This window comes from Lepisosteus oculatus, chromosome 7 (assembly GCF_040954835.1).
Source record: "Lepisosteus oculatus isolate fLepOcu1 chromosome 7, fLepOcu1.hap2, whole genome shotgun sequence".
NCBI classification, from domain to species: Eukaryota; Metazoa; Chordata; class Actinopteri; order Semionotiformes; family Lepisosteidae; genus Lepisosteus; species Lepisosteus oculatus.
Window position 1 is genome coordinate 7,548,153 of NC_090702.1, and position 23,717 is coordinate 7,571,869.

A 23,717-nucleotide genomic window follows, 5' to 3' on the forward strand; every position below is an offset into this window, starting at 1 on the left:
CGAGGTGATGGATTCTCATAAGGGCTCCTGTTGAAAGTCGGGTTCTCCGCGACAATCTCGGGTTCCGTCCTGAGAGACGGGTGCAGGACTTGCACTCACTGGGAAGAAAGCCGGGGAAACTTTTTTGACACTTCTCAGGGATATTGACTCTTTGATGTTTCTACTGGATGCGTACACGTTGGATATCAGCAAAGGATAAATTGCTCCACTTTTTATTGTGCTTCATCTTTTTTTTTGTCCTTTCCTCTCTTTTTTTTCCCGGATTATTTTCAGAAGAGCACATTGAAATTACGATCGTTGGTCCACGGAGATTGGAAAATCAGGATGATCCAGGGACAGGTCACCCGGGCTGGAATACATTTACTGTTGGTAGTCGCCCTGATGACCTGTAGCTCGCAGTTCTTAGTCGATGCGAACTCTTGGTGGTAAGTTTATCTGCCCGCAACAGGCAGTGATTATTCACGGTGTAGAGCATGCAGTGTGATATTGACAGAAGCGGTCTAACATGACATGCAAATGGTCAGCGAATCAACGCTTAAACAGCACTCTTGTGGTTAAAAAAATCCTCTTGATCTGTGTTGTAATAGCTATAGGGGTCGGCTTACAAAGCGATAAACCTGCAACTAAATATTTGCATACTTACACCAGATTACTTATTTGAAGATGTTGCCAACTATTATAAATATTAATTTGGTAGAACTATGGCTATGTATCGCCAGCATCTGTGGATGAATATTGCATAGTTTTCTTGAGAGCATCTGAACAATTTCTTGTTGAAGCCTTTGTTTGCCAAACGATGCGCGTAAAGGGAGTTCGTTCAGAGTGGTGTTCAATGGTTTTTTAAATACGCCAGTGAGCTGACCACGTTTACTTTATTTAGTCAATATATAACCAAATGCAACAGATTTTTTTTAAAGACGCTTCACGGCGCAATGCAAATTATATAACTGTGCCTTCTACTTTCTACGGATTAATTGCTGGAATACAGACATCGAAGGTGGGCTTTGTATGTAACCCCGGTTTTTCTGATTTTAGGTCTTTAGCGATGAACCCTATTCAGAGGCCGGAGATGTACATTATAGGTGCTCAACCTCTGTGCAGTCAGTTGACTGGACTGTCCCAAGGCCAGAGGAAGCTGTGTCAACTGTATCAGGACCATATGGTTTATATAGGTGAAGGAGCAAAGACAGGTATCAAGGAATGCCAATACCAGTTTCGACAACGGAGGTGGAACTGCAGCACAGTGGACAACACGTCAGTCTTTGGCCGGGTAATGCAAATAGGTAGGACACCTGTTTATTTGCTTTTACGTTTTTGGTGATCCTAATTGGTTGGTCCCGATGACTCTTCACATGGAGCAATATTTGTCGCATGCCAAATGAAACTTGAGGTTCTCTCTAAAACATACTGCATTATAAACTGTAAATCATTTTAAAATGTTGTTTAAATGAAATTACTTATAAATATTAAAATACTTTGAAGAACACTGAGGCGTTCCCGCGTTTAGCTTTAAAATGCACCTAGATATTCAACAGCATTTGGAAAAGGTTCTGCTTGGAACATTAGACTATTAAGTAAACTATTTAGGTTTCCTGTTCTTGGAAAGCGGGCTTACATAGTTAAGCAAATTACATCCGTTTTTGTTTCTGATTGTATCAACACAGTGTATTTAAATATAAAAAGAGAATAGTTGAAGAGAAAGTTTTTGCACGCTTTTCAGACCACGAAAATCCAAAATGAGCTTTTTGGAAGTGAATCTGTGTAAAGGTAGTTATCCTGAACTCTTATGTATACATCGGTAAATCCTCTTACAGGCTACCATGGTGATCGTGCTTGGAAACAAGAACTGCATTTCATATACAGTATCACCTCGACAGCATATAAATAACTAACCAGTAAGATTTACTATATTAGTCTACAGTATAATAACATAATAAATAAAGTTACCAAACTGCAAGGCAGACAGACGGAGCGTATTATTCGTCTGGTCTATAGTGATTTACTGATCCCGATGTAGAGCAAATATTTTTACTGCAGTCGTTCCCTTGTTTTTATCTCTTGCTCCTGAAGCCGCATTTTGACGGGTCAGTATCCCCATTTCTTTGTCGAAGGCGTGTTTACTGGACTGCGATTCGTATTGTTTGAAAATTCAGCCGAGATAAGCCATTGACAAAACGTGAGGCCTACAACAATTGGGTGTGAGATCCGTTTAGCAGAACAAGGTGTAAGGTCTCTCCTCCGTGGAGGGAAAAGGAGTTCGCACAACCCACCTCCTTCTCCCCCCCACAAACAGCAAAGGAGTTATTTGCAGTCAATCGCGAGGTTTATATTGAGGTGTGATCTTGGCTATTGTCCACGGCCTCTTTTGAAATGCAATTATACGATGTCAGGAGGTCGGGAAATCCGGGGCGCTATTTGATGTCTCCGACCAAAGGACAATGTAATTTGATTCTTTTATAGAACGTTTCTCTTACGATCACGACCGGACTCTTAGACTGAATTCCTAAGCGTTCGCCATCAATAACACAACCCAGAAATACCCAATGCGAAAGTCAATGTTGGGAAGCGTTGTTCCAGGGAATGCTGTGCATCCTGTTGTACTATTAAGACAGAGTACAAGTATTTCAAAAGAAACAGTACGTCATCATTCGTATAATTGTATAGTGTAAGTGTAGTGTCTTCCGTATTTTGGGGTTATTTAGCCTCGAGGCATACTTTAAGGCCATAAGACATTCCCTAGTTCATTTTTTAATTGTTGTCTCAGATGTCACCCTTTTCAAAAGGGCTATAAGTTTCTCTCCGTCTCCATAACTTAAAAGAATAGATGCTACAAAACAATAAATGACAACTAGCGGAGCATCGTAAGGTGCTATGAAATAGTCCCAAGCTGGATGCACAAAGCCGCAACATTATATATACATATCTTATCCATGTGAAAAATTGATAGTGTGTACATCTTTGGGGGAAAAAAGCACTTTTAGAATGGGTTCTAACGGTGGGAAAGGCGCTCATTAATAAACTGCGCTATACATTCCTGGTTTCGCTTCACTTAGTGTCAAGCCACAGGTGAGAACATTCCTCCCCCCTCAGCCGTCCCCTTATTCATGAAAAAAAAATGAAACGAAAGAAGCAGGAATATCAGGTGAAATCTCGCATTACCTTTCTCTGTCACGCTTTCACACCTCTTGTAGTCTTTCAAATTGGCGGGGGTTGTGGGGTCACTGAAAGTTCTGTGTAGGAATGTTGTCTTGACTCTGACGGACGTATGATATACTTGCAATGGCTATACGCCACGAAATGGATTGCAAAAGCCGTTGCGTTTATCTCGCCTATTTCTTATTTATTTATCAAACTATTGTAAGGGATCCTAAGGGATCGAGCTAATAATGCTTTCTTAAAGAATTGCATTATTTCAAAAAATAACTCAAGAATAAGGTATTTCAGAGCGTTTAAAGGAAAGTTTTAAGGAACTTTTAAGGAACTGAATTTTATTTTGGGTTGCTAGAGAAAAAATACTTTAACACCAGATGGCATCACTGCACGAGAGTTCTCTCAGGTATTTCAGCTCAATCACTGAGGCTCCTAAAACCAACACTACTACTGCCTGAATTAACTTGGAAATGGAAAACACATTTTAGAAAATAAACTCTGTTAAAATTATTTTAAAATATATAGCTGCTCTTTGAGTATTAGGATTGTAGTAATAGTAGGCAGAGTTCCTGAAACAGAAACAGACCCATTTGTTTGACATTATGTTTCTGTTATTGGAACATGAAGTATTTTTTACTTTGGTTGTTGTGAACTGGGTTCAGGTGTCAGACAGAATGCTGTCTGCGTGGAGTTTGTATGTTCTGGCTATGTTCATCTTGGTTTCCTCTGGGTGTTCTGGTTTCTTCCCACAATCCAAAGACATGCTGGTAGGTTAATGGACATCTGTAAAATTGACCCTGGTGTGAGTTTGTGTGTGTCTGGTTCTGTGTGTTTGCCCTGTGATGGACTGACATCCTGTCCAGGGTGTATCCTGCCTTGTGCCCGTTGCTTGCCAGGATAAATGCTGGCACCCTTCTGACCCCGTATTGGATAAAGTGGTTAGAGAATGGCTGAATGGGTGGTTGTCATGAAAGAAATGTGATAGAAATTCGAGCAGAAGTTGTAAAAGGAAAACCCCTTGAACCACATGCTCTGATAAAACAAAAACAAAAAAGCTGTATTTCCAAACACAGGGCCTCTCAAACTTAAGGTCCCAATTACATAACTGATACAGATCCATGCCATTTCATTTGGGACAGAGGAGGACGGCCCTTTGGAAAGTTTATATTCCCATTTCCTCTTTATTCTCACTCCCCACAGCGACTAAAAAAGAAAATTCCTAGTGGTGTAAACAAAGATATTTAATTTGGAGCTTGCATGGCGCATTGAAGTTACCCGGGGTACAAAATCAAATATTTCCTTACAAAATCTTTGTGTTTTTTTGTTGTTGTTATTTTAGTTACAATAATAAGAACATACAAAATGTTGCAGATAAAAGGAGGCCATTCTGCCCATGTAGCCCATTTGGTAGGTTTTAGTTAAGGGACCCCAAGATCTTATCCAGCCCTTTCTTTATGAAGAAAAGCTTGGTTACCTGTTTCATACACCCACAACCCTTTACGACAGGGAGCATGGGATAAAACCAGACAGACTGTGTTCTCATCAAATGCCCAAAGCGACATTCAAGCCATTTGTGGGTATTTTTACAAAAAGGGCCATTTGCTGGGAGATGCGAATACAGTGAGCACCCCTGTAGGAACTCCTGCGGGGGGCGCTCTGTCTCGGGGAGAGGACTCGTGGGAAGGGACAGGCTGTGGGCCTCTGGACGGGATGGCTGGGCCGTCCGCACGCGGGAGTGCCCGTAGCCGCCCCTGGTGCTCAAGTGTCGCTCTTTTCCCGGCACAGGCAGCAGAGAGACGGCTTTCACGTACGCCATCAGCGCCGCGGGGGTGGTGAACGCCATCAGCCGGGCCTGCCGCGAGGGGGAGCTATCGACCTGCGGCTGCAGCCGGGCCGCGCGGCCCAAGGACCTGCCCCGCGACTGGCTGTGGGGGGGCTGCGGGGACAACGTCAACTACGGATACCGCTTCGCCAAGGAGTTTGTGGACGCGCGGGAGCGGGAGAAAAACTACCCCAAGGGCTCCGAGGAGCACGCCCGCACCCTCATGAACATTCAGAACAACGAGGCCGGGAGGCAGGTGAGCGCTCCAACCCTTCTCCTTGTCCCGATATGGCCGCATCGCCGTTTTGCTGTGGGTCCCGCGTGAAGGTTGTAATCTTTCGTGTTTTTTTTAGCTCGAATTGTGCATTTTGGTTTCACAAAAGAGCCGGCGCAGTGACGCAGGAGTTGTCCTGAATTCGATTCTGGACCCCGGGGGGGGTGCTGTCTGTGTGGAGTTTGTGTGTTCTTCCCGAGTTCGCGTGAGTCTCCTCGTGGTGCTCTGGTTTCCAGTCCAAAGACACTGGTAGGTTAATTGGCTTCTGGGAAAAAGTGGCCCTGGTTTTGAGTGTGCATGTCTGGGTTTGCTTCTGTGATGGTGTCCCATTCCATGATATAACCACTGCTGGCTAGTATAGGCCCCAGCTGCCTGTATTTGATAAAATGGTTAGAAAATGCATAGTTGGATGGTTTCAGTAAAATCAGAACAGCAATAAGAAAATCAAGAAACCGTGGAACAAATGACCCTCCCCAGACCCGCAATAATCAGACCTGACTTTGGTCTATTCTAGTTGCTTGCCTTATTTATTCACAGAAGTTCCTTATAAATGTAGCTCTGAACCCCAGAGGGCCTTGTTAGCCCCTTCCTTTAGAGAAGAAAATGAGATGTGCCCAAATGTTTTAGTATTCTCCTCTGTCACGTTTCCCTGGATGCCTTTTATTTAGGTTGAAACCTTTGTGGTTCCGTTGAATGAAATGTACAAAATGTCTTTTCAATAAAATTGCCACTGAGGTCACCATGGAGATCTTTGAGCAGGCATATGGAACAGGTATTAGGTTTATTCCATGCTGAAAAGAGAAGAATGAAAACACAACATTTTGGCGCCTTCTTCGGGTGTAGGGGGTGTATATGTACCTATGTACCTTCATGTACCTCATGTACCTGAATTCATTCTTGCATACGGTGTGTCCCTAAGCTTGGAGACTTAAGCTGTTTGGAGACTGTCCAGTCTGTTGATTCTGGACTGTCTACTACATATGGAATGCACAGTAAGTCAGCACTAGGGCAGCTGTTGAGGCCATCTGGACAGCAAGAATGTTATAGAGGGGATTGCCTCTGAGTTCATGGATGTCAGCATGCTGTTAACAGGCCTGTGAGGTAGGGTGTGAGCACTGAAAGCACTGAAGCAGACAAGACACTGTCAAAAGCTCCTGCAGGAGGATGGGAGACAGGAGATGGAGAGAGATAGAGATCCCTTCTGTTTTTTTTTATTTTAGTACCAGCCCGGCAGAAGAAATGACTCTCGGGGACATTTGTATACATTAACACAGCAGGAACGTCTGTGGCTGGCATCATTGTAGCTGCCTTAAGTGCATCATAATATAATTGACACATGGCCCAAAGGTGCATTGTTGCTCCTTGTAATATCACCGTGCAGAAGTCACTAGTTTGAGTTTTTATTTTAATTTCTTTGCGTTTTTAGACAAAACTCTTGTCTGAACGTTTCTGAATCACGATGGATTTTATTTCAGTACTGCAACTCATATTGTCATTAAGGTTGCTCAACAACACACAGCAGGAGTCAGAAGAGGTAACCTGAGTAATGATTAGAGAGGTATCGTACAAGAGTTGAGCAAGTTGATTCAATTTATCCGAATTCTAAATGATGTTTTAAGGTAAGCTTCTTAAAGCCTATTTTATCTTGTGTTTTCATTTTTTGTGGGCCATTTGTCTGGAACTTTATTGAAGTGCAGTAATAAAATGTGATTTTCTGTAAAGGAAAAAAACATCAATTGACTGTTCAGTTTAAAGAATGTAAATTCATATATGACTTTCTTTGTCTATTAATACTTCATTTAACCACCTATTTTTCTTAGAAGGTATTAAGTACAGTCAAAAGGATTTTGTTTATACATTCCTTCACAAATAGAAGTATTAATGCAAATGCAATTGGCATACATAATGAAAAAAACAGCGTTAAAAATATCCACACTGTGGTATTGAACTGCTCATTTTCTAGTTTACATACGTTTTGTACGTTACTCCATTTGACCAGCACAAAACAGAAGTTTTTACGTAAAAGAAAAGTTCTAAAGCAAGACCAGAATTGTACAGTCTGCAACTCCAGTTGTTTGTGTGGTAAACAACAACACATGGGAATGTTTATGCGCAGACTCAGGGAAGAGACTGATAATTTATTGTAAGTGAGCAAATGGTTTGGCACAGCCAAATGCCCTTGGAGCCCACTGGGGTCAGGGGGTCAAAAGGTATTCCTCTCCAGAGGGTTTGATCTCGCATGGGGCAGTTTCATGAACTGGGGGCAATTGAAGGAAGGAAACTGAGCTTAATTCTCACAGAGCGGTATTGAGTGGGCCTTTGTTGAGGGCAAGGGAAAGAGAATTTGTGCTTGCTTTCAACGGAGAGACGCGTATCAGCCTGGGTTTTGTCATTTAGCTTTATTTTTTTAAGCTCCTGCTTTTCACCCAATTTTGGAGCAAATACGTGTCCGGACCTGAAGTCCGTGGCCTGTGCTAGAGGAAACTTGTGAGCAAAGTGTCTTCTCCCACTTATTTTTTTTTTGCCACGCTTTCAAAGGCATCGGCGCATCTCTTCTGAATTAATACCACTGGGAGGGTGGAGGGGAGCAGGCCTCAGCACAGTCCTGCACAGCAGGGGTAGTACCGAGGGGGTGATGTTCTTTGCACGTTACAAAATGTGGCCAATTTTCCTGTAGTTTACAAAGCTGGCAACACAGTAGGAGCCACTGGACTCCTCAGGGTTGAGTGTAACTTTCAGCCCTTGGATGAAAGCGTTAGAAATAGGTCCCCTCTAACCAACCGAAGAAGGAGGAATTGCAGCAATATGACTGCTCACGGAACTGCTACTCTCAGACCCATAGCAATACACTATCATTTAGCACCAAATGACGCCACTTTAAATTGGATGTTACGTTGTAATTCTCGTCCTGTCAACAAATTATTCCCATTCAACATTCCATTTAAGGTGTTTGCCCACACACCTGACAACTTGTATTCAGATTTTTGGGTTTGTTTTTGTTGGTTTTGCTGGAGGTTTGAATTACAACTTGTGCTCTTTCAGTTGTTTATTGTTTTTTTTTTGTCCCTTCGGGACGAACCAATCAGCATCAAGCCCCCCTCCCCCATCGTCTCCCCTCCCCGCCGTTTAGCTTAGTGCATGGGTGTGCGTGAGTCTTGACTTCTTCCCATCTCCTTTTGATGTGTTTGTTTGCCTTTGTCTCCTGTGATCCCCGCCAGGCTCAGCCTTTCTGCTTGGTTTATTTGCCAGGGATTTGTGCTGGTTGGTGACTCGGGGGCATTGTGAAAGTGTCATCAGTGTCTCAGACACCGATTCGGACTCCCTGAAGCGTTGAGGTTACAGGCATGAGCCGGGTAGGTGGGAGACACACTACAAGTTCCGGTTGCGTGGGTCACAATAGATGTCCCAGGTTGTCACAAAGCAGGGGCTGAGAGAGGCCTGGGTGGGGATGGAAGGAGGGGGGATTCCTGTTGTTGAAACCCTCAACTGCACAAAACAAACTAGCCTTTCAAACAACAGAGAAGTGACCCTCATGACAGGGAACCAAACTAACTGCTCTGCTGGATTGCCGAGCGTGGAAAATAACAGCAGCACTAGAGGCTTCACGTCCCAGATTAAAGATTTTGCTTTCAGCATATCACAGAATTGTCGTCAGCTGTGCTCCGGCATATCAAGACAGTCGGACTCAAAACTGCTGCAGTGTTGCGGTCAGAAAAATCAAACACATTTCTGTGAGGGAGGCAGCTTGAAGCAATGGTTGAAGCTTAAAACAAGGAGCTCAGGATCTTTGTTTGGACCTTTTTTAAGATTTAACACCCATTTATCAAGATTAAAAATATGTGCATGGGGCGGTATTATTATCATGATTGTTATGGTGGTGATAAAGAGGATGGGCTGCTTGTCAAGAAATATCAGTCAAGTATCAGAATGATTTTAATGCAAATGACCACCTATTAGTAGTACTTGTAGTCAGTAATGAATATGCTTTGCGGTTCTTCAGTTAGAGTATAGGTGGATGAACTTTCAGTGAAAATTCATCTTCCATTTAAAAAAAAATATTAAAATAATTTTTCAGCTCTTTTGTTGTGACAAGGACAAAAAATGTCTTACCTTATTTTAGCTGAACATGTACACTGATTACTATGGTTTTCACTGCCCCTCGGGCAAGACTAGATTAATCTCCAATGATAAGAGACAGTTTAATGAGTCATTTGTTTGTTGGTTTGTTGGACCCACAGGGGGTCCATGCTAATTAAAATGGTAGTACAGTCACATATATGCGCCATAGCACCTAATTTTGCCACATCTTTACCCCAGCCAGGATTGGAATGAAACATTCCTTCCTGGTTCCATGTCTTGAAATTGTTCCACATTTTCCACATGTTCCACATGTCCCCCAGATTTTGAATACTTTTTCAAAAACATTGTCTTCCAAAACAGTCGGAGGCCTCTGCGCTTCCTGGAAGTTGGAGCCGAGGTTCTCGGTATTGAGCAGCTATCCAATTAGTCTTTCTGAAACAGGCCTCATTTTTTTGGTTATTTAAAGGCCATAGACCTAACACAACCCTTTCAGCCTCTAAATGCATTCCTTTCTTCCCTAGCCTTCTCACCTCCTCTTCTCCCTTATCTCTACACCTCAGTCCTGTGCGTTTGTGGCTTGTTTACCTAGCCTGTGCCGGGGCCTGGGCCTGGTCTCTGCCTGTCAGAGGCGCCCCATTGTCCGCTGGGAGTATGTCATCAACCAGGAAGGGTGGGCCTCTCTCTCCTTGTGTGTCTATCTGTCATCTTCATAGCCTTTGGCTCAGCAGGTAGACTAAACAGCTGCACCTTAAAGTCTTTCCCAAACTCTTCGACTCCACAAATGAAATTACCAGTCCTCTGACTTGTTGTGCATCTAAAATATACCTAGGAAGCCTTTGGTTTCATCTGGACATTGTTTATATGCATCAGAGAGGTTGCAAAGTGATTTGATGAACTTTGTTTGGCTTGCGTCACTATGTCACAATGCCTGTGAGAGAATTTTGCCTTGCAGTTCTGTTAAATAGGTTGATAGTAGTAATTATTAGGTTAATAATAGGTTAATAACTATCTTGTCATCCCAAAATGTGAAGTAATTCCTGGGTGAAATGGTGAAAAACACCCGAATCTCAAATGCAAACATGCACCCATAGTTTTTTCTTAAAATGTACAGGGTATGTATAAGCCATGGACTTTTAAACATGAAGCTTGGGATTTCATAGCTTTTAAAATTATATGCATCACAAAAAGAGCATGGTCAGTGGTATGAAAGACTATAGTTAATGTTTTACTGGAACAATAGTGAAACTCAAAAGTCCTGCATGTTGTCACTTCTCATCCCGAACAACACTCTTTAGTTGAATCTTTTTGTTAATTAAGAGGAAAAACATACCCACTTACATGTTTATAAAATACTATGTGATACTAATACTAGAACTTATCTGATAAAAGAAAATGGTAAATCTGCTGTTCATTTATATTAATAAATACTACATAAATGTTTGTAATGGTCTGCAGTCCTATTCAGGTCTTTGCTGTAGCTGTTGCTAGTGTAGGTTCTATGCCTTTGCACATAGTGCTCTCCAGATGCTAAACAAGTCAGACCTCTTTGCTCCTGTGTTTAACTGGTTCAAGTTTCAGAACATCTGCAGGTAGGTGAAATGAAAGAACACTGGTAGTACCATTCTGTTCCTGCATATATCACGTTTTATTATCTGTTCGCTGTGGATTTGGGGAAGCAGCTCTCACTACATGATACAGTAAAGCTACAGGGGAGCTGTGTAATGCTCAGTGACACCAGAAGGAATCTAGGGATTATCCAGTCATGTTTCATGCAAAGCTCCCATTGATCTGTGAGCGCAGAATGAGATAGATCACATGCTCCATTGGAGTCTCTTTGTAGTAGCAACTAATGTAAAGAGGAGTCTAAAACTAGAATTGATTTTCAATCTTTTTTATGCATCCTTTTTTTGTAGCAACTGTGGTGGCCATGTTACTGATTGCAATGTTTTCCAAATATGGTACCTGGAAGGCGTAAGTAGAGTAGAGACAGTTAAGCACAAGGAAACAGTGCTCCAGCTGAAGTTCCTGAGGTCATGAGGTCAAGGCCCAGTGCTGGTGCTGTGTTGATTCTCAGTGGAGTCCTGCTGGGATCTGGGAAAGGATTAATGCTGAGCATCAGGGTTACAACCCAAGAGGAGTGAATGAAACCCACAGGCAAATATGGGTGGGATAGCGTGAGGCATTGTTGTCTGTTGGTTAGAGATCAGTGAGAGGGAGGCTGTGTACCTCAGAGGTGAGGGTGAGAGATTGTAGCTGAGAGGCCGCAAAGCCTATTGACCAGTTTAGAGCTGACAGACTACAACAAAGTTGACTCTTTGCTATTAAAGCTGAAAGAATGCAAAGCTGTGGAATCTAGTTCTTAAACCTGAGCGAGTATGTCCTGGTGCTGTTCTGTTAAATGGTGTTTAGATTCCTGAACTGGTATGAGATATTAGAGCAAACCTTACAAAGATACCGTGCAATAAAATACACCCATCCCTTTGCTGGGTTCATTGCAAAGCTGCAGAGGGGCAGTAGGTTGTTTTGCTGTCATATGAAATTACACAGTGACTGTGGGGATAGTGTTCTCACCTTGAAATCCAGCATACTTTGAGACAGAATCATTTTCTCAAGCTAATAACTCATATGCACAGAAAGTCCAAATAAGTAACACTGTCGCCAAAATGACAGCAAACAGGAGAGGCTCAGTGTCATTAAAGGCTTAATGCGTGGTTCATGCTTTCACAGGGGGGATTTTCAAAACATTTTACTGCAAAGCTGAGCGTGCTCCTAATTTGTTGAAAACAATTCTAAACATCTGAGGATGCCAATCAAGCAAGCAGAGACAAGATAGGTGGGGAGAAACTCAATAAATTGAGCAACACAGGGACAGATCTGAAATGGCCTTTATTCACAAAGAGATAAAAATCACTGAAGCATAATAGATAGGTAGATACTTTATTGATCCCGTGAGGGAAATTGCAGAATTTCCCTGCTAATGCTTTGAAATAATGCTTTGAAAGTTGTCCTGTCAATGCTTTAAGATTAGCTGCTACTTTAAAAAGTCTGGAAGTCTTTCAAAGGCCTGAAATGAATTAAGGATAATACAATGAGAGTAGAGAGCACTCGGTTATATATAATGTTATATATAACATATATCTAATGTCAGTAATGGTAAGGAACAAGATATAGGTTTATTCCATGCTGAAAAGAGAAGAAAGAAAACACAATGTTTCAGCCGTGGAGCCTTCTTCAGGTGTCTAGTAATGTTATACATCTTTCTGTAATTGTGATATTGATATCTGCTGGTGAATGCTGAGTGATGCCCTAACAGCTCCTGATGACCTGAACTAAACATTTTATGAACTCCATTGCAATCCAAGCCCCCTTTCTGTCCTCCACATTGGCACCAGTGATCTCTCTTTAATCCCAAAGGATTCTCATTCTGTCATGCATCGCTTGGCACTGTTTTAGATCGCATAAAACTCCCTGCGAAACTCTTTTGTACATGTAATGTTGGGTGATGAGACTACAAAGGCATCGTAAAAACACGTGGAGTGGACAGAAATCCAAAATGTAGGAAAAAACTTTGTGCTTTGTGGATCAAGGTCTGGTCCTCAATGGTCACAGACCAGCAGGTTTGGTTGGTCTCTATAAACCATCTACACCCTTTGACCCCGTGACCTTGGAAACAGGGCTCATGTGTCTAGTTAAGCAAATAATTACTTAACTTTGGTCATTAAAGTTCTGGAAAAAACATAAAAACTGAAGACTTTTTAGCCTTCTTTTAGTTCTGTGTTAACATAAGAACAATGACCCCTTGTTTCTTATCTGTAGTTGAGACTACTGAAACTGCTTATACCTGCAGACACTGTATAATTCTTTTAATCGGTAAGATATACTGTATCTGTCCGACTTACTTGTAGAGTAAACAGATATTTTGTTTATGTAATTGGCAGACCGGGTGAAACCTTGTTTAACCCGAGGTTCCCCCTATCATTTGCAAACTTCCTGATATTCCTTTGTTATTAATTTCTGTAGCAGGCACACTTAATGGTTTGGAAATAAAAAAAAACCTTAATAAAAATGTAACTCTGTATAAAGAAATATAACTATATTATCAGTGATGGACTGGCGTCCCATCCAACATGTATTCTGACTTGTGCCTATTGCTTGCCAGAATAGGTGCCGGCTCCCCTGTGACCCTGTATTGGATAAAGCTGTTTTAATGGATGGATATATATATATACAGAAGTTCAAGCATGCATAGGCTGCTAAAGAACGGGTAAAAGTTTAATCCATGCTGAAATTCACGCTGGGAGGTCTTTAGGTAAGAATAAGGCTCCACAGCTGAAATGTTGGATCTTTTTTCTTTTTAGCATGGAATAAACCTTTACCTGTTCCTTTGCAGAGGTATCTATATTATTGACCGTTGAAACAAAATGAAGATTTTTATCAAACTTGTCTGGCACAATACAATCAGAAATGCACTCAAGAGAAACAGAGCTGCCTCTCTGTGGCTCTGTGAGGTGATGTGTTGCCACTACACAATGATTTAGTGGCCCAGATCATTGTAGGTGTCGATGACACCCGTAGTACTGGAGCACAGCACGGTGGAATGTGTTGTTTCAAGCTGCCAAGAGCCCTGTGGCAATGCGCTCGCCCAGAGGACTCGTCTGCTCTGAGGTGCGACCTGGAGAAGAGGCCTCAGTTGGCTCCCCTTTTTTTAAAGAGAGAGCTTTGATGTGCTTTGGCCATGTGTGTGGACCACCATTGCCCTCAGGAAGGCTCACTTCGGCTCCTCTGAGAAACAAAGGCTTCTCCGCAGCCGCGAGGGGAGTGTGGGGTGTGTTGGGCACAGAGTGAGATAACGTCTGTCTGTCTTCAGCACGGCAACTGTCAACAAAACCAGTCATCGTCTGCAAAAGTACAGGGGGGTGAGTCCAATCTACTGCTTTAACCCAACATGTTACCATCTGTTCAGCTATTAAGACTGAATCAATTTGTGTGCATTTCTCTGATACATAAACAATGCCATGGTGTAGCAGACTGAGATGACATTTAGTCTAACGTTCGCAAGTCATTTTCAGCCTCATAAAGCTAGAGTAGGCTTCCTCCCTTTGTTACTGTTTGTAGGCTTCTGTTGAAACCATTTCATTTTACACGTGGGCAGTCAATACAAAATGCAGCTCACTTTCATTGTTAGTGGATGTGTGGTATGGGCAGCTGGATTTTAAGTGCTTGTTCTGGATTACTTGTAACAATAGAAAATTATGCCCTGTTCACATAATGACATTAGAGGTGTCAGTGCAAAAAAAAGATCTAAGCACTTCTGGATCTGCTCTGCAATTTCTGAGGGGAGTGCTTTGAGGACAGTTGGTCTTGGAATTCATTCAAGCGATGTGGTGACGCTAAGTATTTAGATACGGATAATTACAGGTTCAGAGACAGAACCATTTGCTTATTTGTAAATGACCCAAAAGCCATCATGGTATAAGGGACATGGGATATTTATAATTATTTATGGAAAGGGCAAGGGAGTAATATTTATTAACATACTCACCACTTCATCCAATCAATCATGTTTTGAGTAAGCAACTGTAACTCCACTAATTGACCAGACTGAAACATTTATACCTTATGCCAGAGCTAATAAGAATATACAGTATTAAGAATTGTAGCAATATAATTTTTAGGGGGGTCAGCCTGTACATAGCAGAATAACAATTGTTCAGGACGCTGGTATTAACCCCAAATCTGCCATGGTGGTGGGAACTTTAATGACCAAGTCAATAGCACCTTGTTTTGGGGTCGTATCCAAAGAGCATCACATCCTCCAGTACAGTCTCTCTGGCCAGCATACTGAAGCATTGGTTTGGAAAAGAGAAGATGGAAGAGTGCCACGTGGTTCATCAATACCACCATATCAATCTTTTTTCCTAGTAGGTCACCTTACTGACCAGTCTGACTTTGCTTCTGAGTTCTGCTGTGATCAGACTACAAGGTGGAAAAGTTGCATCCTCTAATTAACTAGTTTTAAAGGTTAAACGACCACTCAATGGAAAAAAAATTAAATAAAAATTAGACATGGCAGTTTCAGTAGATGCTATTACAGTCCATGTCCCTTGTGCGAACTACAGTGATCTCCACTGTGAAGGGTTTATAGTTATGCGGGTGTGAAACATCAGGTCTAGTGTGACTCCCACTCAAAGATGCATTCCCTCACAGAAACTACTCTCATTTACTTCCTAACTGTGCAAAGCAGAACACAAGAAATACTGCACATTAGTTTTGAAAAGATGGATACATTCTGGCTCAAGCACAATAGAATGTGGGATCTCAGGACGCTTAAGGAGTTCTATGTAAAAATTGCTTTAATATTCTGATCTCTTAACGTAATTCCTATTGGTATGTTAATATGTGTGAGAGTATTACCATGTGGCCCATCCCTCTACTGTGCAGGGCATGTGGGTCACACTCATATTTGTTGTTTTACTCTGTGATGGATTTCTTCCTGTCTTTGGCAGTGAAAAGCTGACATGCAGAGGCTATAGCTGTTTGTTTTACTAATAGCCTGGCTGGTGGCATCATTCCATACAGATATCAGATCCTGTTTGCTTTAGGGTTTGAAAAATCATTGGGTCATTTAAATTCACTGATCTGAACGGAAGAAACAAAATAATCCTGTAGAATTGTAGAAGCAAGTCGCTGTGTATGCAGTAAGATAAAAACAGAGGAGTGAAATCATTTGAAGAAAGGTGACCAAATGTTTGTTTGCCGTTTAAAATCTCAATTTAGCTGTACTGTAAATGTGCAGATGTCATGTAGCCGAGAAACTCCACTTTCAAAAAATGAATGTAGCTTAAATGCAGATGGATTGAGGGAAATTTTGTTTTAAACCCAACAAAGACTTGTCTTATTATTTGCAAGTTCAATTCTCAGATGATAAATGAAGGTCCTTGAGCATTATCTGTGTTATGACTTAATAAGGACACTGATTGAGTCTTCCTAATAAAAATTAAATCCCAAAGTGAATAAAGAACTGGATCAGAGCCCTTTATAGTAGCTATGTTTGGTTAAGACAAGGACAGTAAAGCACACCTGAACCACAGTAAAGCACAGAGATGTAAGGTACAAATGTGTGCCGTGGCAAGGTAATTGGTAAACACGACATTAATTGCTTAAACCTCTTGAAATATGATTTTGCTGGAGGAACTTAATCTCTTCTAGTGTTTCTCTTCATCTTCCTTACCTGAGTCTGGTTTTTCCTTGTTACAAGAACTCAAGGTGTTCTTCCCCTGGGATGCATATTAACCACTCTGGCTAAAGGAGAAGTCTGTTACTGTCTAGGCTATTGTGATTCAAATATTTATACTCCTGGTTTTATGTATGATTTTGTAAAAGGTCAAATATGCTTTATATGACCCCCCTGCTGAAAATCCTCTTCCCCCAGGACAGAGGAGAAACAGGCAAGTTGCCCAAAGTCAAGGGTGCTCTTTGTGTTTCACCATTTCAGCCAGAAGGTGTCAGCTTTGCATCACTCTCTAGTCAAGAAACAGCTCTTCAGACATTTACAGGAAGTTTAAATGGATCTGCTACCATTCTTTCCACCACATCTGTTTCTCTGTTTTTTTTTCTCTGCAAATCCAGGTGAAACACTAAAACTATGTTTTGAGTGTAATTTGTTTATCTGAAAAAAAATACTTCAATTTCACATTTTTGTGATCCTGATTGTGATTGGTTCAGATAGTAAAATGTAGAATTTTCCATTATTTTCAGAAACCAGATAGCAGGTAATACTGTTTTAAAAGAACCTCTTTCAATTATGAAACTGCAGCTGTTTTATTTTTGAAAATAACTCTAAATCAACTAGCAGATGGAACAAAAGGAATAGGCTTAAGAAAGAGGAGTATGAATATGAAAAATGAGTTGTTTGGAAGAGGAGGAGGAAAAAGGAACCAATGAAGTCCTAAAATGGATAAATCAAGTCCATCCAGATTACAGCTTGAAAGAAGAAACTGGAAAGGAACTAGACTTTTCATTAAAGGGTTTCTGCATTGTGCTGAAAATCTTCTGATTCATATCTTCTACAGATTTTTCTGAAACAATTTAGCTGCTCGTTTGTTAGGTTTTGTTTAATAGAGAATGGACAAACCAAATTAGTAACACTTCCAAGGTGACGAATGCACTTTAAAGACTTCTTTGTCGCGTAGACAACAAAAATGAAAATACTAGCTGTCTTGTAATTAAGCACTTTGTGCAATAAGTGGAAGAAGTGTTCGTCTGTGGAACAAAGTGTGGTGCTTTTAATATGACTGCGGCTGGCAATTTTAAATACAAGTAATAGGTTTATTCCATGCTGAAAAAAAAAGAGGAAAGAAAACACAACGTTTCGGCCGTGGAGCCTTCTTCAGGTGTGAGCTAACACCTGCTCGCACCTGAAGAAGGCTCCACGGCCGAAACGTTGTGTTTTAATAAACCTATTACTTGTTCCTTTGCAGCCTATGCATGCTGACGCAGCTACCCACCTGAATTTTAAATGCATATTATTTTAACAGGTAAAGGTAAGGTTTGGATCTAAGAGAGATATACAAATGTACAGAATGTTCAACTCATCATGACAGAAAAAAGGCAAACATCTTAAAACATTGAAATCATTGAAAGATTATTTTAATTAATTTATATTGCACCAATTAATAATGAGCAAAAAGGCTTTTTGTTCTTGAAATGTTTTACTACAGTTACACTGTAGAAAAGAAAAATGTTATTTTTCTTTTCTACAGAAAAAACAACGAACAATAAGGAAGGTAAAGAAACGTTTCAGCTGTGGAAACTTCGGCATGAAATGAACTTTCCCCCATTCCTTTGCAGAATAAGATGACACTGCTCTCTACGCGAGCTTCTTTGAAGAATGAGGAAGTCTAGTTTGTTAAGAAATCCACACATTTGGTATTGAGTTGAAATTCTGGGCTGGCAATATATACTGTGGATTGAGAACTCCTAGCCACCAAAAGGACAAAATAAAACAAAAAAGTTTTTTTAGAGAGAAAAAAAAATGATAAAAACGTGTTTCATTTGCAGACCATTTGAATAACTGGGCTGAGATCTGCGAAAATGCGCCACCCGGTCTTGAAATTGTGTCATCTGAAAAGAGTGAAAGAAGCCAGTTGATATGTGTTTGCGATCTGGCCTCCTGCTGCTAAGTTCCAGAAAGGGTTTTTGAAAAAACAGCCTTTTGAACTTTGGTTTATATCCAGTTTGTGTCTTTGATTAATATAGTTAGAAGTATAGTGTACTCCCATTTGACTGTGTGTAAACCTTGTCATTTCACCTTCTGTCCAGCCCAGAGGCCAAAAATTACAGCACAGAAGGACAAACTATTGTAACATCTCACCCAAAAGTACAGCCAAGAGCACAAGATTAGAAGGAACAGCAACATTATTTTTATATTTCTGCTTCAGAAAGAATTGGCATTGATGAATGCATTTCAAACCACATTGAAAGCAAAATGTATATGTATACAAATGTGTAAAACCTCCAATTTAAATCACAAAATAGACAACATTTTCAGGTGTGCACAGTGCTATGTTGCCCTCATTGTCTGTGATCCAGAACAAGGCAACAAAACATTCAGTGAGGTGAAGTGGCCCTACTATATTATCAACAAGGAGGCCTGTGAATACATTACATCTCTTTTTATCCATAAAATATTGCTCTCGGCTTCAAGATGGGTTTGCCAACAACTACTACTTACTTCTCAACTCTGCATGCAGATCCCTTTGGAATATTTCTGCGGTGAAATGTCTGCTGCACAACCTGTACTTATTCGCTCGTACATCACATTACATTAGTCGTTGCTGTGACTAGTGAGCAGGAAGGGCCGCCTCACAATGCAAGTCGCACAAAAACCTCTCACTCTCGCCCGCGGTGAGACCAGCAGTTTGCGCCAACATGGCAACTACACAGTACTTTCACAAAGGTCACGGTTTAGTGCTTAATCCGGAATTCGGAAAATTTGCAATCCCGTCAATTACTTAATTTTGTTACTGGGATTTAATAACTGGTCTGAGAAATTGAGACTGCAGTTCTCCTTTAAAGCTTGGACACTGTGGGAAAGTTCGGGTTCACAGCTGAGTGAAAGCTGGTGGTTTCAGTGCTGCTTTGTGCTTCCACCTGGTCTGGTGTTATGTATTTGGCTAGCACCAAAATATCTGGCTTTTTCTGCTTCTCAGGGATCACCTTCCTGTGGTGATATTAATGCCTCGTAGAATCAACCATATCAGTAAACGAAAAAGGTAAAGCTATGTGATTAGCATTTCTTGTTATTGGTCAGGGTTGGGGCAAGTTATTTTTCAAAAGTAATCCATTACAGTTACAAATTACTTGTGTTAGAGATGACTTTTTTCAATTTAGAAGAATTTGTGAGGTAATGCACATATGCACACACTCAGTGTAGATCACTGTAATAAGTGACTTTTTTAAAAGTATTTTCTCCTCAACATTTTGTCATCTTTAAAAAGTAACCTCTTACACAAGGAGCGTGTAACTGTAACGGATTACTTTGTAAGAGTATTATTCCCCAGCGCTGTAATGAGTGCCGTGTAAGTGTATGAGAGTAAGTGGGAGAAAGAAAAGAAGGGGAAAGCCATAACTCTCCCTCTATATGTCTTTTTCAGGCAGTCTATAACCTGGCGAATGTTGCCTGCAAGTGTCATGGCGTATCGGGGTCCTGCAGTCTGAAGACCTGCTGGCTCCAGCTGGCCGACTTTCGGCGGGTGGGGGAGTTCCTGAAGGAGAAGTACGACAGCGCCGCCGCGATGAAAATCAACCGCAAGGGCAAGCTGGAGCTGGTCAACCACCGCTTCAACCCGCCCACGCCCGAAGACCTGGTGTACATCGACCAGAGCCCCGACTACTGCCTGCGCAACGAGACCACCGGCTCCCTGGGCACCCAGGGCCGCCTGTGCAACAAGACCTCCGAGGGGATGGACGGGTGCGAGCTGATGTGCTGCGGCCGGGGCTACGACCAGTTCAAGACCTACCAGTACCAGCGCTGCCACTGCAAGTTCCACTGGTGCTGCTACGTCAAGTGCAAGAAGTGCACGGAAATCGTGGACCAGTTCGTCTGCAAGTAGAACCGGCTGGCAGCCAGGGCACCAGTAACTACAGCCAAAAAAGGAAAAAAAACAAAAAAACAAAAACAAGATATGATTTAAGTAAATAAAGAGAAGATAATTTAATAAGACTTTTTTTAAAAAAATAGAGGAAATTATCATGAAGAGGCATGAGGAACCCTTCCTTTTGTGTGTGTGTGTGTGTTTTTGGTTCGCAACACACCTACAGCAGCCTAAGCCGTGCTAAGTGGAGGTGCCGTTCGGGAAAACTGGGATGCGCACCCTGAACCTGCTTTTACACGCACACGCAGACACGGACCCTGCTCTGCCGAAATCTCGAGTCTTTGAGTGCTTAAAATCGAGTGGGGAGCCTTTCTTTGTGGACTTGTGGAGGCCTTTTACGGAACTCCTTCTGAAGAAAAAGAAAAGAAAGACACCCATTCTGCCACACCCCAGATAATCGTTTTTTATAGAACAGCCAAACCTTGCCCCATTGCCTATTGCCAGCAGAATAGAAGCATGGTAAGAGGGACTGACAAGGGTGAGGCTTTTCACCTGTTATGTTAGCTGTTTCCATCTGCTACGTTCGATTCATCCCAACTGCCTGTCTCTTTGCTTATGTTTAAGTCTAAACTGGGAATACTTAAAGTTGCATAATCAGGATGTATCTCTCTAGCACTCCACTTTCATTTACCCCCCTTTCTCCACGCTAATCTCATCCAACGAGCTGTCGATGACAGGGCCCCTAGCCAGGTGGGCCCAGTTTACTCTCTCCTCTTCGATAACAGAGAGGAAGCCAGGTCTACTGATGTTGCTCAAAAGTCTCTGCCCAGCCAAGAGGAAGACTGACACACCACAGACCAGAAGAGGAATCATTCACTAAACAAAACATTCATTTCTCTGGATGTCTGAGGACTAGAAACATTGGAGAAGAAAAGAACACAAATAAGAGTATAAGCATGTTTGTTGCTTGGCTGAAGCTCGTGTTTTGTCTGAAGCTTTTCAATTGGAAAGTAAACTTTGGGCTGGTTGTACACTTCAGTGTGTTCAGGTGAATGATACGTTGGCGGGGAATGTCAATTTGACTTTTTTTACACTCACTAAAATTATTTTATTAACAGCTTCTTGTCTTTGTCTTCCTCCACAATTTGTCAGATACAGGCATTTCTAAACTGCACTCTAGAGTGATGGATTTAACAACATTTAATTCCAATGCAGGCATCATCTATAGACAAGCCCACTACATTTATTTGCTCATTTTGTAGAAACTGGGTGGAACGCATTGTGCGTAAAAGTTCTTGACTGACAGTGTTTTAAAGACCTAGACACATTGTCATGGGTAAATTTATTTTGGAAAAATTTAAATTTTGAATGTTAAAATGCACCTAAAAGAAAAAGGCACAACTTTAAGCATTTAAGGAAGAATGACAATCATTGCAATGGTAATGATTGTAGCTTACTGAGAATAATGGATTTTGTATTACACACGTTAAGTGTATTTCTATATATTGTTTTCGGTTAGTTTGAAAACCGGTGTTTCTCTGACTCTAGCCTGCCCTTGTTATGCTCTTTTGAAATACCACAGTTTCATTTTGTGGTGTTTTTCTCTTGGGATGAACAAACTGCATTTTTAATGCTCTAGCCTGAGTCTTTTCAGGGTGACTATTTATTTAAAGAAGATGCCTCAGTGACCCTGTGTTTGAGAATCCTATTCCCAGCATCTCCTCAGCTCCTGAGACCAAAGTGGAAACAGTCTTTTGTACCTCTTCAACGTTGCTGGAAATATGTAAATAATTTCCCTTATAACCAAATGCATTAATGACAGAGTATAGGCTATGACATCTTTTTGTATATCTCAGAGAACTACTGTCTCACAATTATACACTTACCATGTACTTTTTTCTCCAACCCCTTTACCTTGAAAAAAAGATAATTATTAAAGTAATATCCTTGTTTTGATTTTTTAAGTTGAGTTGTTTTTCTTAATATGCAGTGGCACTTTTTTGGTTCCAGAGTAATTTGGGGATAGTAAATACAGAGCTTTATTGTGGCTTAGAATAAATTAATTCGAACTATACCAGCTTCCATATAAACAAATGAGAATTGAAAGATCAGGTATTTACATAATAACACACATAAATGTGGCAATTTGTTTGGCCACACTGTTTTCTAGCATTAAAATATAAGAAGAAGAATACGGTTATGAAAAGTATAATTATCTCCCTCCTACAATGTGATTTTATGCCAGGTTTTGTCACATGGTGCAACAGCTATGGTAAATATAAAGTAAATAGAACCTTTTCTAGGAACTCTTTATTAAACTGATTTTTATAGATTGTTTTTAATGTATTCAATCACAGCAATTTCTGGATTGTGTTTCGTACGCCCATCAGTTTTCATTTCCATCGATCTTTTTGATTTCCCCAGTACCTCCACCTTTCCAGGAGTTTCAACCTGTAGGGTAGAAGCCAGGGTAGGTTTGAGAGTCGGCCTTCCCAAGTGAACTGAACTCACTATTGTAGATATGAATGAGGGGAGCTTTTGCTTACTGTATATGCTGCCAATTGTTTTTGATTATTATGTAGAAATCAAATTCAAGTAATCTAAAATGGAGTTTATTTTTCTTCATGCTTGCTCAGGACCAGTGAAACAAAAGGTTAAATCAACACAATTTCCAAAATTCTCTGTTTAAAATGAATTGTAAGTTAATTGTAATTGTGAAAATATATCCAGTTGGAGATTTGAATATCATGGTGGGTTCCTTGGCCTTTTCCTTACATCAAATTGGAACGAAATTCCCATATTACTAAGCATCTGATTTAAGAGTAATAGAAAAAAGATTTAATGCTTGAATGTTTATGCAATCTCGTTGTGCAAATGTTAATGCTTTTACTGTTGAAATGGAGATATATCCAAATCTTAAAAAAGGCATCAAATCCTTTGGTGAATAATAGTAGAAAAGTTTGGGGAAAAACAATCAGAAACTGTAAATTTACTGTAGAGCACTTTTGATTTGTGAAAGGGATAAATTATTTTGAAGACCAGTTTTCCCATAAAGGATGTGATTAGCACCCCAAACCAAACTGACACAAAGAAAATACTGTCTGGAACAGAAACTACACCTATCTAAGATGAACAAAACAATTTGTAATTACTGGCCTTTAAAATATTTAGAAGGCAGTTATAAAAGATGCAACAATAAAATATAACTATGTGAACTATAAAGATACAGTTTATCTATAGTGTCTTTTATTGGCAAGTACCACCTTAAAGCAAAGTTTTTGAAATAAAGTATATC

General features: G+C 40.8%; 1 protein-coding gene across 4 annotated transcripts in view; it reads left to right on the plus strand.

Annotated features, from left to right (window-relative positions):
* The window catches only part of wnt5b (wingless-type MMTV integration site family, member 5b), a 102,224-nt gene extending 78,580 nt beyond the window's left edge, over positions 1-23,644 (plus strand). For 3 of the 4 annotated variants that reach the window (XM_015353039.2, XM_015353036.2, XM_015353038.2), the window contains 4 exons: positions 274-425; positions 1,036-1,283; positions 4,936-5,228; positions 19,982-23,644. In XM_015353039.2, the coding sequence (XP_015208525.1) occupies positions 274-425; positions 1,036-1,283; positions 4,936-5,228; positions 19,982-20,440 (1,152 nt within the window). In that variant the 3' untranslated portion in view covers positions 20,441-23,644. The remainder of the gene's footprint in view (positions 1-273; positions 426-1,035; positions 1,284-4,935; positions 5,229-19,981) is intronic. The other variant, XM_006633671.3, reaches the window with a different exon arrangement.
* The last annotated feature ends 73 nt before the right edge of the window (positions 23,645-23,717 follow it).